At 50.4% G+C, this 16624-nt stretch overlaps 1 protein-coding gene across 2 annotated transcripts in view; it reads right to left on the minus strand.

Annotated features, from left to right (window-relative positions):
• Positions 1-652: 652 nt before the first annotated feature.
• The window catches only part of Asb18 (ankyrin repeat and SOCS box containing 18), a 60360-nt gene continuing 44388 nt past the window's right edge, over positions 653-16624 (minus strand). For both annotated transcript variants that reach the window (XM_036173299.1, XM_036173298.1), the window contains 3 exons: positions 14963-15470; positions 2172-2285; positions 653-1058 (listed from right to left, as the gene is read on the minus strand). In XM_036173299.1, the coding sequence (XP_036029192.1) occupies positions 873-1058; positions 2172-2285; positions 14963-15470 (808 nt within the window). In that variant the 3' untranslated portion in view covers positions 653-872. The remainder of the gene's footprint in view (positions 1059-2171; positions 2286-14962; positions 15471-16624) is intronic.

Raw genomic sequence — 16624 nt, forward strand, 5'->3', positions numbered from 1 at the left:
TTAGGCACTTCTCAGTCCATGTACTTTTCCTGGCATCTGACTTCTGCCATCGTTTCCTAGAGTGAGATCAACAAAGGCTGATCTGGTAAGAGGCAGAAGACTTCTAAATGATAAAGATCTGGCTTACCATCCTCCATGTCCTGAGAGTACTGGGTTCTCATGTGTTTGCAAGCACAATGGGACTGAGAAGGTAAGCCTCACCCTGGAGCAGGTGTCCTCCTGGGGGTGGGGTGGGCTGTTATGTTCTGGGCACAGCTCCCCACCAGTTGGCTTGGCTCCAGGAGGGTGGGCAGCCTTTCCTACAAGCCCAGGGAGGATGTGCCATGCTGCTGACCCACAAGGGGCCAGAGCTACACCTTGGAAACCACTCACATCTCTTAGTCTTGACTTTGGTATCGGGTACTTTCTGACTGCATCTACCATGCCACTGACCATGCGCTCCTCACAAGCAACAAGAGACAACATTTCCTAAAAAAATTTTTTTGAAACGTTTATTGACTTTGTGTGAATGTTTTGCCTGAATGCATATCTGTGCATGCATGCCTCTGGAGGTCAGAAGAGGGCCCTAGATCCCCTGGAACTAGAGTTATGGATAGTTGTGAGCAACCAGGTGAGTGCTGGGAATTGAACCCAGGTCCTCTGCAAGCACAGACAGAATCTCTTCGCTGCTGAGTCATCTCTCCAGCTCCAACAACAGAGAGGGTTTTTATTTCCAACTCCATTTCACGTGACCTGGAGGCTTGTGGGTCTGTGCCTCCCCTGGTCAGCTGGGAGATGGAGGGTGCTGGATGTGCACCCCAGGGTGCTTCCTCACAGACTGTCTGCAGACAGACAAAGATGCAGAGAAGAACCTGAGCTCCAAGGCTGTGGTTTCAACGCAGAACACCCTCTGGCTCCAGAAGCAGATACATTTGCAGGGTCTCAGGGAGGGGTAGCTGGGGCACAAGGAGAAAACACTTCTTGCCCAAGAGCCTTCGGATGGCACAGCGGCAAAGGTGCTGCAGGCTGCGCGGGGTGTGCGCCAAGGCGAAGAGAGACCTGTAGAACGGCTCGTGCTTCTGGAAGGAAAGGGGAGGAAGAGTGAGGCAGGGTCCCGAGCTAACAGACATTCTTCCTGGCCAGAGCACCTTCGGCTCGCGCCATCCTGCGACTCAGACGCCAGGCAGACAGCAGAGTAGCAGCGCTGTCACCTGAGACCTGGCCTCCACTCAGAGAGTGGACACGTTTTCCCAAAGTGAAGCGCTCATTGTGTCTGAGGGACACTGTTGGGGATGTTTCCTCCAAGCCCTTTCTTCCCTGCCCCTGGCACAGCAACCCTGTAGCTCTAGGGGTGGTCCCATCAATCTGAAATGGGACAAGCATGCTGTCTCTCTGGAGCCACACCAAAGCCCATGGCTCATGGCTTTGTAAGGCACTCACCAACATGTGCAGTGAGACCCCAGAGAATGTTCTCTGGGTGCTTCTGGAAGGCAGTGTCCCCCGCTCTGTGTGATCAGCGGTTGCCTGTGGACCCTGTCATGTGTGGATGTATGCAGTGCTCACAGTGGAGTGCAGGTCACATGTCATAATCTGCATCTCCTACACATGGCCGGGGGGCATTCCTGGAAAAGGCGCCTCCTTCCTTCCTTGCATGCTGGCTCCCCGAGCCCCAGCACTCTTTAGACCATCGAGAGGTGGCTGTTTATTCCTCATGTCCCATAGCACTTCACACTTGTCCCTTGGTGTCCACAGAGGTCTGGCTCTACAACCTCTGAGGACACCAAAGTTCACGATGGGCAAGTCTCTTAAAAGCAAAGCAGCCTCATGTTTGCTCGAAACATACACAACCCTCCCGTTTACTCTCAATCACCTTGAGATTACCCATAATGCAACAATGAAAATGCTGCCTAGGGGGGTTGTTGTATGTTGTGATGTTCCGAGAATAATGACAAGTGATGAAGGTCTGTGTAGTTTTTTTTTGGGGGGGGAATCCAATGTACACCCAATATTTTGGACCTATGGTTGGTTGACTCTATAGGGCAGTGCCCTCTGATCACCACCCAGCTTCCCTGTCTTTCTTCCTTTACATCTTTTACTTCCTGGGTTTGGGTGTAAAACTCCAGACAGAGAAGTGAGAGGGACTGAGTTCTGGAGCGTCAGGGAAAGGGATTGAGATTGAGGCAACTCCTCACCTGGTATACTTCTTCTGGAATCACCTCCTGCCAAGAGTCAGAAACTCGGAGCTTAGTGTAGGAGTTGAACAGAACTTCAATGACAGCAGGCACCTGTGCACAGGTCCTCAGCACCTGGGGGGAAGTGGGGAACAGGATGCAGGGTGATGGGCTTGGGGTTCAAGGGGAGAGAGGCTGGAGATGCAGGCAAGTTTTTGCATTTCATGTCTGCCGCTCCCTGGCTGTGTCCTCAAAGGACCAAGTTACACCACACAGCGGGAAACGATCCCAGAACAGGAGTGTTTTCAGCTGAGTGAACCCTCCGGGAGGCAGGGGCTCTTCCAGGAAGCCCACATCTCTGGATCACTCCCTGTGCAGTCAGGGCTGGGGCTTAATATTCAGGTTTAGGGGCAGGGGTGGGCTGGGGAATGCCGATGGGTGACAGCCCCCTGCCTTTGCCGAGCTGCTCAGAGCAAGCGACAGGCCTGAGGATTGTGTTCCCAATTTTCCACTGCAAGTTTTTAGTGCCAGAAAAGAATGGCAAGGGGAAGAATTGTTTTTCTGTTGCCTTGCTACTTGGTGTGGAATGCCCTTTGCATTTCATTTCACAATTCCCACAGAAAAAATATTCTTTTATTTACGTTTAAATATTTAGTTTTATTTTGACTGTTGCTGTGGGATGTCTTTCTGTAAGCTGTGAATATATGTTGCTCTGATTGGTTGATAAATAAAGCCATTTGGCCTATGGCAGGGCAGGATGGAGCCAGGCAGGAAAATCCAAGGGAGACAGTGAAAGGAGAAAGGAGAGGCAGAGAGATGCCATCCTGCTGTCCAGGGAACAGCATGTAATGATACACAGGAAAGGCCATGGGACATACTGTGAAACATAGATTAATAGAAATGGGCTGAATTTAGTTATAAGAGCTAGCTGGCAAGAAGCCATGGCCATACAGTTCGTAATTAATATAAGCCTCTGTATGTTTATTTGGGTCTGAGCGGCTGTTGGACCTGGTGGGATACAGGAAAACTTCCAGCTACAGACTGTGTGTCTGTGTCTGTGTGGGAGTATGTGCATTTTTTGGCTGGGCAGCGTGGCACACACCTTTAATTCCAGCACGTGAGAAGCAGAGGCAGGCAGATCTCTATGAGTTCTAGGCCAGCCTGGTCTACAGAGTGAGTGTCAGGATAGCCAGGGCTACATAATGAGACTCTGTCTCAAAAAACATTTATTTTTCCTTATGTATATGTGTATGTATTTGGATGAGTTTATGTACCCCATGTTGGAGTTTGAGGAAACCAGAAGAATGTGTCTGATCACCTGGAGCTGGAGTTACAAGTGTTGTGAGGAGCCTAATATGGGTGCTGGGAATAGAACTTGGGTCCTCTTGAAGAATAACAAGTATTATTTTCTGGGTAGATAAGCATTTTTACAGCTGCTCTTCTTTCATCTTTCATATTCATATTTCTTACAGTAAAAAAAATCTTACTACATCGGCTACAGTCTGATGTTTAGTGCAAACAACACTGATAGTTGGCGTAATTATCTTATTCCTAATTTTTGTTTGTTTTTGCAGGTAGCATCTCATTATGTAAGCCTCTATATCTGGAGTTTCTGATAAATAGTCTAAAAATGGTTTATTTATTTATTTAATACATATTAGTGTTTTACCTATATGCATGTCATGTGAGGGTGTAGGGTCCTCTGGAACTAGAGTTATAGATAACTATGAGCCGCCATGTGGGTGCTGGGAATTGACCCTGGGTCCTCTGAAAGAGCAGCCAGTACTCTTAATGGCTGAGCCATCTCTCCAGCCCTTCTGTTAACTTCTTAAAACCTTAATTTTCAATCCCCTTAGTTATTGTGAAGAATTTAAAAAGTAGACAATTATTGGACTTGAGAAGACACTTCAAGCTTTTTGTTTTGTTTTGTTTGGTTTGGTTTTCTGAGACAAGGTTTCTCTGTGTAGCCCTGGCTGTCTGGCCTCGAACTCACAGAGATCCGCCTGTCTCTGCCTCCCGAGTGCTGGGGTTAAAGGCGTTCACTATGATGCCTGGCCCTTTTTAAAGTATTTTTTTTTAGGAGTCAAACCCAGGCCTCACGCCAGGACAGGCTGTGCTGCCGACCTACACTGGTGCCAGCTTTGGCATCACTGAAGTTTAGTTCTTAGTTGCAGGCGACAATTTCATGTTTTCAAATTCTTCTCTGGTTATTAGCATATCTTATTTTAACTTTTCTGGGATCACAATCACCTATGTCTTCTTGGCAAACAATCTCCATTTGAGAGAAATTTAGTGAAGAGATGTGCAAGGCCACAGGCAGGGCACAGCTACAGGGCATCACTGTGCACTATGAAGAGCCCCACTCCATGACCCAGGCGCAGGGGTATCTGAGTGGAGCAGAAGTGGGGTTGGCTCCATTTAGAGGTGTGAGGAGCGTTCAGCAGAGAGACTGTGTTTCCATGAGTCCAGGAGAGGTGGCCCTTAGTGGTCCACACTCAGGGCGGCAGATGGCAGGGAAAGAAAATCATGTTTTTCATCCTCTCTGTGGTTCTTCCTTAGTCTTCTGGGCTGTTTTCTCATCTCCTTTTTTTTTTTTTTTTTCCATAGAGGGATGTCCCTCCGTTCATTTCTGTGCCTATCTCTTCTCCCTTGTCTCTCATCCGGTTTCTCGGCTTCCGGTACCATCCCCATGCCACTGGTCTCCAAGGCTATTGGAATCTCTGGAATTCTGGGCTTGACTCTCCAATGGCTTCCTTCAGATCTCCCCTTTGTCCTGTCCTAGACTGGGTGCATTGAATTCTTAGCTCCCGGGCCACACACCTGTGGCCTTGGCCACCTTAGCTCACTCCTCTTAGCTGGAACATCTGTCCTTCCGACTCTCAGGCTGGAAGCCTGGGGGCATCTTTGGTTTCCATCTCTTTCATTCCCAACATGAGGTCTGTGAAGAAGCTCCCACAGCTCTGCCTTCGAGGGCCATCCTGAATCAGTGTCACCCTAGCCTAAGTGGTGTGCCTCATGTGGGTCACTGTGTCAGGATTCCAACGTGTCTTCTATTCTCTTCCTCATGGCAGTGGGGGAGGGGTGTCTGATGAAACATTGGTCAAGTGAAGCCACTGCTCTGTGGATATCACCAACGGCCAAAGTCACAGCAGTGTCCCTTAGAGCCCTATCCAGCCTCCCATCCACCCTCATCACCTCCGAACACCTTCATCCACCACCGTGGTCCCCTGCTATTCTACGTGCTGCTCAGGCCTCTCCAGCCTCAGGCCACAGACTGACTGCGCATGCTCATCCCCAGACCTCTGTACAGATGACTTCCTCATTTCTTTGAAGTTTTTGTTCAAAGGCCACCAACCTTAACTCCCCACTCTGAACTCACTGCCATATGCTCCACTCTGCTTCTCTCCCCCAAGAAAAACATCAGGGTAAAAATGAAGGCATTTGTGCCAACCCTAATAACAATAAAGTAAAGCCAGGAAGTCCCAAGGGAAGGGTCTGCAGAGCCACATGCTGGCCCAAGATCGGTGGGCACAGCCTCATACAGAAGACACTTCTTCGGGGGCATTTGCCAATACCTGTCTGTCCAGCTTCAGCTAGTATCACCCTTGTCAGTGACTCTGAGGCTGAGGACTATTATTTAAAATATTATATGATTTTCTTAATTAAAAGTACCTGCATTTATTTATTTGTGCATGTATGTGGGTATATATGTGCCAGTGCATGTGGGCAGAGGTCAGAAGACAACTTGCCGGAAGTCAGTTTTCTCTTCCCACTTTACGTGTCTCAGGGATTGAACTCGGGTCACCAGCCTTGTCAGTAAGTGCCCTTATCTGCTGAGGCATCTTGCTGGCCCATGAAATTCTCCCAATTTCCCCCCTTTTGTTTTCGGAGAGAGTCTTGCTGTCTATCCTAGGCTGATCTCCAGCTGACAATCTCTTGCCTCAGTTTCTCAAATTCAGGATTACAGGTGTGTACCACTGTGCCTCACTTAATTTTTGCTTTTGACAACATTCTTTCCCTCACCTGCTTCACATTCATGATGGTGTGTGTGATCCCTCTGTAGTGCTCTGCAATTTCCTGATTCATGACACTATTCTGAGGAGACACTCTCTGTGGTGCACAGGCTAACATCTCCTTGGCCTTCTCCTGTCATTGGTTGGTTATGCTCATGGATGATAGTATCTTTCTGCCCTATTTGGCTGCAGACTTCTTGAGGGAGTATGGCGTTCTCTGATCTGCTCACCCATTTATCCAAAGCACCTAGCATCGTGCTGGTTCTGACTGGTGCTCGTATGTATATCTGTTGAATAAATAATTGAATAGAAATACTTACTACTTTCTTGTTCTTAAAAAAGGATCAAAGATATGTTTTCTGAGCTGTTCAAATCTGAAAATATCTTCTTTCATTTGGTGTCAAGTGAAGGGTTCTTGGTTCAGACTAATATTCTAGTTTCCAAACTTTTCCTTTAAAAATATGTTAAGGGATATTTTTCAGCTTCCCTAGGCCCCTCTGTTTTGCAGAGAGTCTTTTCCTCTGTGTGTCTGCTGTGTGTGTGTGTGTGTGTGTGTGTGTGTGTGTGTGTGTGTGTTTCTTCACCCCCAATAAGTGCTATTCTTCAACTGAGAAAATATGTTAATGAGGGCTGAGGATGTAGCTCAGTTTGGTAGAGTTCTTGCCTAGCATCCAGGAAGCCTCGAGTTCAGCTCACAGCTCCTTATAAAACTCTGGGGTGGTGGCCTGCTTTTGTGTCCCCAGCTCTTCTGAGGTGAAGGGAGGATGATCAGAAGTTCAAAGTCATCCTTAACTATGCAGGAAGTTCAAGGTCAGTCTTGACTACATGAGACCTTGTCTCAAAACATACGTAGAGGGTAGTTCATTGTCTTCTGCTGATATTGTAGCCAAGAAATCTGAATCCAGCCTGTATTTTATACCCTTAGAAATGATCCGTTTCCTGATTGTATAGCTAGTAAGATTTTTCCAAGTATCTTAAGAACAGTTTTGCTAGAATGTCAAAGGTATGTTTTCTGTCATTTACTTGTCAAGAACACTCAATTAACCCCAAATTAAAAGTTAAGACTTTGAATGCAGCTGAGTTTTATTCTATTAAGTCTTTGGCCATGGTTCCTAATCCTCTTTCCTAGACTCGTCTTGAATAACGTCACCATCACACTCTGACCTTTGTGCCTGCCACTGTCTCTTTCTCTTCGCCCACCTTATGTGCCTCAGGGACGGAACTGGTTGAGGTGACATTGTTAAAGTCCAGAGACCATGACTATGCAGGGAGCCTGGCACCACGTCAAGCCAGCAGCGACTGGGGGGTGGTGGTGGGTGAGGTCTGGGTCCAGGGAAGTGGTTGCTGAGTCAGAAGGAGACAAGATGGCATGGATTTGGGTGCAGTAGGTAAGTAAGAGGGGAGGAAACCTGCTTCTTTTTCCACCATGCTCAAATCATGCATGGAGTCCCTGAGCACAGACTGGCTAGACCCTCTCTCTGGCCACTCAGGATACAGCGCAGAATCAGGAGCGGCAGGGAGGGAGGGAACTGGAGAACGCACAGCCAGTGTGAGCAGCACCCGGGCTGTAGTCTGTCTGGCACCCTTGTTTCTCTTCATGTCCCCCTGTTGATTTCTCTTAGCCTGTCTGTCTTCACAGTCCCCAGAGGCTATGTCTTCACCCAGCTCGCAGCTCTTCTAGATTATCTTCTGAGACACACATTTCTTCTCCATGTCTCAGATGCCCTACTTTTTCTCTGTTTGCTGTCTCCTGACCTTGGGAAACCCACCAAGTTTTTATTCGTGTGTGTGTGTGGCTTGTGCACACGTGCACACGAGTGTCCAGGCCTGTGCCTGTGCATGCAGAGGCCAGCATAGCACCCTCAGCGTCTTCCTCTGTTGGATTTTGAGTTACTGCCTTGAGACATGGTCGCACTAAACTGGGGCGCTTGCAGTGCGGGTTGGGTTGGCTAGCTAGGGTGGTCTAGGGGACTGCTTGCTTCCCTCCCGCCCCCAGTGCTGGGGTTACAGGCATGCATGCAGCTGTGTCTTGCTATTTTTATGTAGGTTCTGAAGACTCAAACTCAGGTCCTCGTGACTACAGAGTAATCCTTCCTAGTACTGAGCCACCACACCAGCTCCTCTTTATTCTTTTCTGATAAAGGCGAGGACCGGTGCAAAGTCTGTCAACACGTGAGGAAGTCATGGTCCTGCTCTTTGCCGAGTCCTCAGAGCGGAAGAGGGGCTTCTAGGGCACGTGTCCATCCGCACATTGTATCGTAAGAATGACTATTGCTGATCCATTTCTTCCAATGAAATGACCATCCCCAAGTCAAGCTGAGGCCATTTTCAGAAAAGGGGGCAGGACAGAGTGAGTGGCAGCTGGGGGGCTCTGACCCAGGAGCACCCACCTCTCTACCTCCTCTAGCTAGGTGTGTCCTTGTCCCTTCCAAGAGGCTCTTTACTTGTTGATATTTCTGGTGTCCCCAGTCCTGGGCCATCACCTCTCATTCATTTATCCTCTCCTCTGCTGGGGGAAGCTAGCCCCCAGACAGTCTCCTGCTTCCCAGGTGCTCTCTGGGACTTTCTGTTTCCGAAGGCCATGCTACCCCCTCCCCCACCCCAGACCCGCTTCTTCTCTGCAGAAACAAAACAAAACAAAACAAAACCCCACGTTAAATGGCTCCCAGGGACGGCATGCTAGGCAGACCTCCCCCACCCAGGGTAAGAAAGAGCTGCCCTCCCCTAGAGCCAACCCCTCCCCCACCCGGGGTCATAGACTGTGACAAAGTCTTATTGCCTGTCTCCAGGAATTCATTTTCTGTCTCTCCCTCTGTTCCACCTCTCTGGGGCTCCCCGCCCCTCCCCAGCCCCTCAGCTCCGTGCCCCTCGTGTTTGCCAGGCAGCTGGCTGCCTTCATTATTTTTACGCCAACACAGTTTAAAAATCTCCGCTGCCTCCTTGCTGTCTGCCGAGAGGCGGCTGCCACATTACTCTGACACGTTGATGTCATTAGTGTCCAAGCGCACGCTCTTCAGCTAATGAGGCGGCAGAAAGAAAATTAAGGGGAAAAATCACACAGGCACATTGCTTTATATGTAGATGGAGAAATAAAGGAAGGGTAGGAAAACAGAGGAAAGCTTCCTGACGGCTCCGGTCCCTCCGCCCCTGGAGACACCGCTGCGCAGCGGGCAGCCAGGGAAACAACCGGGCAGCCAGGGAAACCGGGCCTGCATTTTGACCACAGTTCCGCCATCTCCTGCTCAAATCTGGTGGAATTGCAGCGAGTGGCTGAAGTCACTTTGCCTAATTCTGCAATTTGGCACAAAACAAGCAATCAGGCGGCTATGGTTCCAACAGTGTCAGCGTCCAGGAGTGAGGCAAGACCTGAACACTGCAGATGTTTCTGGAATCTTCCTTCGCACTTCCGGCTATCTGTCTCCCTCATCTGAATCTTCCCAGCAGCCAGCGTGTCCCCTCTGCTCTCTCCTCCAGTTTCTTCTTCACACTCAAGTAGATTCATTTCAACACGCAGATTTTGTTAATGTCACCTCCTTCATTTAAAATGATGAACTGGATTTCTATTGTCCTTAGGCAAAGGGCCCAGGCCTTTGATAAGGCAGGCGCCTGCTCAGCTGTTTCGGCATGGGTAGGTGTGGGTGTGGGGGCTTGTGGTTTCCTCTCTACCATGGCAGTCATTTTTCCAGGAGGCATGCATTCCATGCTTGCTCTGTCACAGGGCGTCTGCCTGTCCTGTGCCTGCTGTCTGTAATGCCATCCCCTAGGCTTTGGTCCTCAGATCTGGGCTTGCTCATCTGTATGCCTGGGGTTTCTGATGGTTAATTAAGATTGTCACATTGACAGGATCTAGAATCATCTAAGACACAAATCTCAGGATATGCCAGTGAAGGAGTTTCCAGGTGGGGTCAAATCAGATGGGAAGACACACCCTAAATGTGGACAGCTCTCCTGTGGGCCAGGGACCGTGCAGAATCAGCTCTAAGCATCAGCACCTAGTTCTGTCTGCTTCCTGACTGTGGGTGCACTGTGACCAGATGCACCACACTCCTGATGCTGTGGAGTCCCTATCATGAAACTCTGTACCCACAAATAATGAGCCAACATTACCCCCCACCCCTCTTTTTGGTTTTTAAGACAGGGTTTCTCTGTGTAATGGTCCTGGCTGTACTAGAACTCGCTCTGTAAATCAGGCTGGCCTTGAACCCACAAAGATCTGCTTGCCCTTGCCTCCTGAGTGCTGAGTGTTGGGATTAAAGGCTTGCGCCAGCACTGACTGGCTAGACCTCTGTTTTTTAAGTTGCTTCAGACAGATTTTTATTGCAGATATGAAACAAACAAACAAACAAACAACAACAACAACAACAACAAACCAAATACACACAGCCAGCCAAGGCCAAGACCCAATTTGACACTTGCAAAGGTCAAGTGGTTCTGTGACAGGTCTCAGTGTGTGTGATTGTCTTACCCCCAAGTCCGGCTACCCACAGGGGCAAAAGTCTGTGTGCTCCTGTTCCCAATGGAACTTCAGCCAGGACTCTTAAGCATGTTTTAAAATCTATTGTTATTTTGAATTATGTAAATGTGTGTATGTGCCAAGCAGTGGTGGCTCATGTCTTCAATCTCAGCACTCAGGAGGCAGAGCCAGGCGGATCTCTGTGAGTTCGAGGCCAGCCTGGTTTACAGAGCTAGTTCCAGGACAGGCACCAAAACTACACAGAGAAATCCTGTCTCAAAAACAACAACAACAACAACAACAACAACAAAAATGTGTGTGTGTGTGTGTGTGTGGGTGTGTGTGCATGTGCAAATGTCTGAGGAGTTTAGAGGTATAGGATCCTCCCCCCCCCACATCTGGAGTTACAAGAGGTTGTGAACTGCCTGATGTGGATACTGGCAACTGAACTCAGGTCCTCTGCAAGAGTAGCACATGCTTTTAACCTCTCAGCCATCTCTCTTGCCCTTAAGCGTGGTTGTTAAATGAACACATGAGAGGCGCGGTGGGCAGGCAGAACAGTCAACAAAGCAGGGGAACTCATGGCTGGTCCAGTCTTTACACTTCTGGGGTCACTGGTAGGCCCGCAGCTCAATTACTCCTAACACCCCCTACATCCCCCCCCCCCCCCCCCCGCAGGTGGCTGACGCCCTCCTCGGGTAGCGTACCTTGGCTCCCTTGAAACAGGGCTGGTTCAGAGAAAGAGCACCAGGAAGGGACGGACTGCAAAGGGCTGTGGAGAGGGTCAGTGACACCAGGGGACAAATACAGCTGACCACTCGGTCCCAAGTGGTTCCCAGGTCATGTCTGCCTTAGGCTAGGGCTTAAGGCCCTCCTAGTCTCTTTATGGCCTCAACATTCTCTTTTGTGATGAACCGGAAATGTGCTCTTGAAAGATGTGGAAAAGGGATTTGGATCTCATCTCAGAGCCATGAATTTGAGGAGAAATTCAGTAAAGCCTCTATCCCAGATCACAGCTGGATCCACATTCTTGGGTCTCCCTGCTCTATCGGGAGTCCCTTGCTCCACATCTGGTTCTTACTCTGTCTCTGCACCTTTAGGACTGAACCCTGGCTTCCAGCCTCTACCTGCACCTGCTCTGGGGCTGCCCCTCTGCCTCTGGTGTGAACTAGGGGTCAGCGGGGCAGAAGGGCCTGGCATTGTGGACACAGTGGGCTCCAAAGCCTGGCACTCCTTGGCTTTCACAGCAGTACAGTGAGCATGCTCAGATGGATGTTCCTTGTCTGCCTGATGCCATGACGGTGCCTTTGTCTGGGCACTGGGAACTGTGATTTATGTCACAAGCTCTCTGGGAAACCTTTTGCCTCAGTAATTCTGAGCTCCACGGGTGTCTCTTTACATCTATTTAAAGCACGGCTGCTGCTCATGGGGGCTGCATGCTCTGTAGCATTCCAGGTGGCTTGGTTGTACCTGCCACAGTGCCTGTGTCTTGCCTGTGGAGCATCTTTGGGACAAGTTTGGGTACGCTTGCTGTGCACCCCACGGGGCTGTTGAGGCCAGTTAAGCGAGTAGATGCTTTCCCAGGTGAAACTGACAGGAACCTGGGTGGGAGGGAGTATGTTGCCTTTCCATCCCCTTGGTTTGGTTTTGTCTGCTTACCCCTGGGCAAGGCCAGCCCATCACAGGCACATCTAGCATGGACTTGGTGTGGGTAAGTGCATCTCATCTGCTGGCTGTTCAGGGTAGTGGGGTCATTTCTAGAAGTGCAAGGGTGTCTGGGCAAAGAGATCAGCACCTCATGTCCGAGGTTGGTTGCAGACTTGTGTCCAGGAGTCAGTCACCAGAGTCCCTTGCATTCACACAGCAAACCTTGACTGGGGTTTGCATGTACCTGCACTTGCCAAATGTAGGGCAGGCAATGCCTTTTTTACTATAAAGATTTCTCAAGAGCTATTCAGTTCCTAACACGCTGGTATGAAATTGGCCAGAGGATCCTTGCGACTGCCAGCGTCAAATGTTTCCCATGACCCTGCTGTAGCATATTGCCCGATACACGCAAGCTCACCCCCCAATCCTGAGGTCTGAAGAGATGAACATATGACCACACCCCATATGGCTGGCATGGCATGTGGGCATGTTGCAGAACAGAGGCCCTGAAGACTTGGAGGGGAGCATGGAGCCATGTGCTGTGTCTGTAGGTCAAGATAGGGCGCTCACTGCCCCTAGAAAACCTCCCCAGGGATCAGGTTGGGAGGCTGCAGCTCAAACTCCAGCCTCTGAATGGGGAGGGGTCCCTCAAATTGAAATGACTTGTCATGGCATGTATGTGGAGGTCAGAGGGCAACTTGCAAGAGTCTGTTCTCTCTTACAATGTGAGTCCTGGGGACTAAACTCAAGTCTCCAGGCTTGGCGTCAAGTACCTTTCTCCACTGTTCCATCTCACCCCCTACCCCTTAAAGGAAACCACCATCAATCGCTTTTTGTTTGCAGCCTACTAGGTGAGATCCACTGTGGTTTTTATTTTGTGTGGTTCCATATGATGATGACTGAGCATCTGGGCTTAATGCAGACATGATGTGAACTGAAGGACAGTTCCAAACTGAAGGGCAGTCCATGTCCCGGGTAGTTGAACAGGTCCTGCTGGGAATGGGGAGTGTTTACAGTGTAAGCTATGGATGTCGAGATCCAGAATCCAAGAATGCTAGCACTTCCTTTTTAGAGCCTGTCATATTGAAATCTGTGTATTGGCAGAGCACCATGGGGGATGATGTGGGTGATCCTGTCAACAGAGTCCACATGCTTGAAGCAAGGGGTAGAGTTTCCACCCTTCTCCTGACTCCTGATGCATCCTTCACTCTGAATGTGCCCATATGCAAAGTCATTTGAGAGAAATGTGTGAATCTTACTATCCTCAGACACTGAAAACTTTCTTTGGATCATCTTTGGGTAACAGCTTCCCAGATGCTGGTTCAAAACATACCAGGAACACATACATGTTCACAGGTGCATAGGTAGGTGTATATGACTGAGGTTTCTTGGGAGATGGGGGGCAAATTTTAAAATGAAATGAGCCAAAATATCACGACCAATTTGGCTTCCTTCAATGAAGTCTTCTAGCTAATACTTGGGGAGTGGTATTGTGTGTGTGTGTGTGTGTGTGTGTGTGTGTGTGTGTGTGTGTGTCTGTCCATGTGTGTTGTGTATATGCACATGTGTGAATACCATGTGCATGTGGAATTCAGAGGACATGTTTGGGTGACTATCCTCACCTTTCACATGGGGTCGCATGTCAGATATCCTGCATGTCACATAATTACATTACCATTCATAACAGTAGCAAGATTACAGTTATGAAGTGGCAACGAAATCATTTTATGGCTGGGGGTCACCACAGCATGAGGAACTGTATGTATTAAAGGGTTGCAGCATTAGGAAGGCTGAGGACCACTGCTTTTGCAAACCCTAACACATTGGGTCTGGACAATTAGGCTACGCTGGCTGGTTGGCCTGACACTACACTACTCTTCAGTGTTGGATTGAAGGCATGAAGCCGCCAACGCTGGGCTTTTACATGGCTGCCAGGGATCCAAACTTGGTTCTTCTTGCTTTGCTGCAAGCGGTTTCCCGACTGAGCCGTCTCCTCAGGTCCTGAATGTCCTTTTAACTTTTCCTTTTTTCGTGATTTCTTTATGGCATTTTCAGACATAGACATTATTGTACTTTGTTCACACGTGCCTGGGGGTTTATTATGGAAGCACTGTTTGTCTTTTACGTGATTAACGACCTGACAGATGGAGAAAGAGACAAGGTGAGCTAACAAACTTTGCAAAGGCGCAGCCAGGGCAAGGGATGGAGGTCTCAACACAGGGGTGACCTGAACAGGGCACATGAGGTGAATTTCACGGCAGGGGTGAGGAATTTGCGAAGGTGTAAAGTGCTCTCATTAACAAGGCGCTGGGCAGGTTGGGTGACTTCGATGCAGATCAGACACCAGCTGTGACAAGAGACTCATTTTCATCTTTCTGGAAATTACACCAAAAGACGAGCTGCTGGAATACCCGGGAGCGGGCGTTGGGATGGAATCACGGAAGTAAGTGCTAGGCGTCCCCAGGAGATATTCTGGGATACTTAGCAACAGTGCAGCCTATTTATTTTTCTTTTTGCTAACCACAAGGAGACCTCTAAGTCTTCGCTTCTCAAAGTAGGGTCCCAAGTCTCACAGCCTCCACCTCCCTTGGGAGTTTTGAGAGAAATGCAGACCCTCCCGTGATCCTCTGGGCACACAGCATGCAAGCCTTGGCATGTCCAGTGTCTGCATGGCCAACCTCCCCTGGGGTCCCTTTTACCTTGGGGAAGGCGTCAGGCCACACCGAGGGGGCTCCGTGGTTGAGTAGCGCCTGCACCGTGCGCTGCGGTGCTGCCGGGGGCGCGCACGTGGCCGTCTGCAGCGCGCGCGCCAGCGGCGACGCTCCACCGTAGTCGAGCGCGCCCGCGTCGGCGCCGTGCCGCAGCAGGAGCGTGCACAGGCTGGGGCGCGCGCGGCCGCAGGCCTTGTGCAGCGGGCTGCGCTCGTCCTCGTCGCGCGCGTCTGCCGCCGCGCCGCCGCGCAGCAGGAGCGCGCACAGGCGCAGGCAGCGCGCGTGCTCGTCAGGGCTACGCGTCGCCGCTCCGCACGCCGCGCTCAAGGCTGTCTCGCCGCGAGCGTTCCTCGCGTCCACGCGCGCGCCGCGGCCCAGGTAGAGTTGCGCGTGCTCGTCCAGGCCGTACTGGGCCGCCACGTGCAGCGGTGTGTCCCGGCCAGGGCCGCATTCCAGCTGTACCGTCGCGCCGTGCTCCAGCAGCGCCTGCGCGCACCTGCGGGCAGGCCAAACCGGTCACCAGCGCGCGTGACCAGCCGCGACCGGCCACCCCACGGCGCACCGGGCACCACTGGCGAGCTCCAGCGAAAGCCAGAACTTCGGAGCTCCAGGGCCAAGGCTACCCATTGCAAAGTGAATAGACCTGAGACAAAATAAGATTATGGCAAACCCAGGGTCCCAGCCCCACGGGTCATCAAATGAATAGGGACTTTCATTCTATAAGCACGCAGAGTTAGGATGAGTATGGCAATCACTTGGTGCTATTTGGGAAGGTAATGTCCACATGCATTTTTCAGGGAGCTGGGCACTCGGACTTTATCTGGACTCTCAAACCTGGAGGTTAAGGTCTAGAGAGAATCCTTTTAGGTCAGGATGCCCCATCTTTCCCGTGCAAGGCAAGCCTTGCAGTACCCCAGTCTGGGGCAGAGGGGTGGGGACTTCATCCTCTTTTCAAGGCCTCTGATTCAGACAGGCACCAGAGTTTTCTGCGTTGGAAGCATCAGGCAGAAGCAGCACACCCATGCCTACATATGGCGCTGTTTATTCAGATCCCTTCTTTCTTGACCAAACTGCGCGTTTTGGTGACGCAAGTTTTCAGTCTCTGAGGGTTTCTGAGTCCCACGGGAAATTGCTTCCCCCCCCCCCCCTGAGGAGAACGGGTTCTCCTGCCTCTAGGCTCACCGACTGGATTCAAGACTGCCTTTGACCCTACACACCTATCTTCTTACGGAAGAGCAGCTCTCTCAGCCGCTCTTCTGTCCCCTGGGAGCACCCCCACACCTCATCTTTCACTGATGGCTGTTTGGACCCTGTTAGATCTGACAGCCTAGCTCCCGGGTGGGAAATGTAGTCTGTTAACCTGAGACGGGGAAAGTAGCCACAGGCCCTCCTCGGGTCCCCCCAGCTTGTCTCCTGGGTCTCTGAATCCCTGGAGAGTGTTAAGTTGATATACTCCTGCACACTGACGGAAGAGCAGAACTGACCGCATCAGTTGGCAGTATTCTTCATTTCTGCCCAGTGACACTGAAGACTTGGCTCCTTGACTTTCTCCTTCCCGCTTGGTTTCCCTTTCTCCGGCAGTGCTGCCCGCTCTCATTTCCCTCTGTTGAGGAGAGTATGGCCAACCATTCCTCTCCACCTGCCTGCTGA

This window comes from Onychomys torridus, chromosome 23 (assembly GCF_903995425.1).
Source record: "Onychomys torridus chromosome 23, mOncTor1.1, whole genome shotgun sequence".
Lineage (NCBI taxonomy): Eukaryota > Metazoa > Chordata > Mammalia > Rodentia > Cricetidae > Onychomys > Onychomys torridus.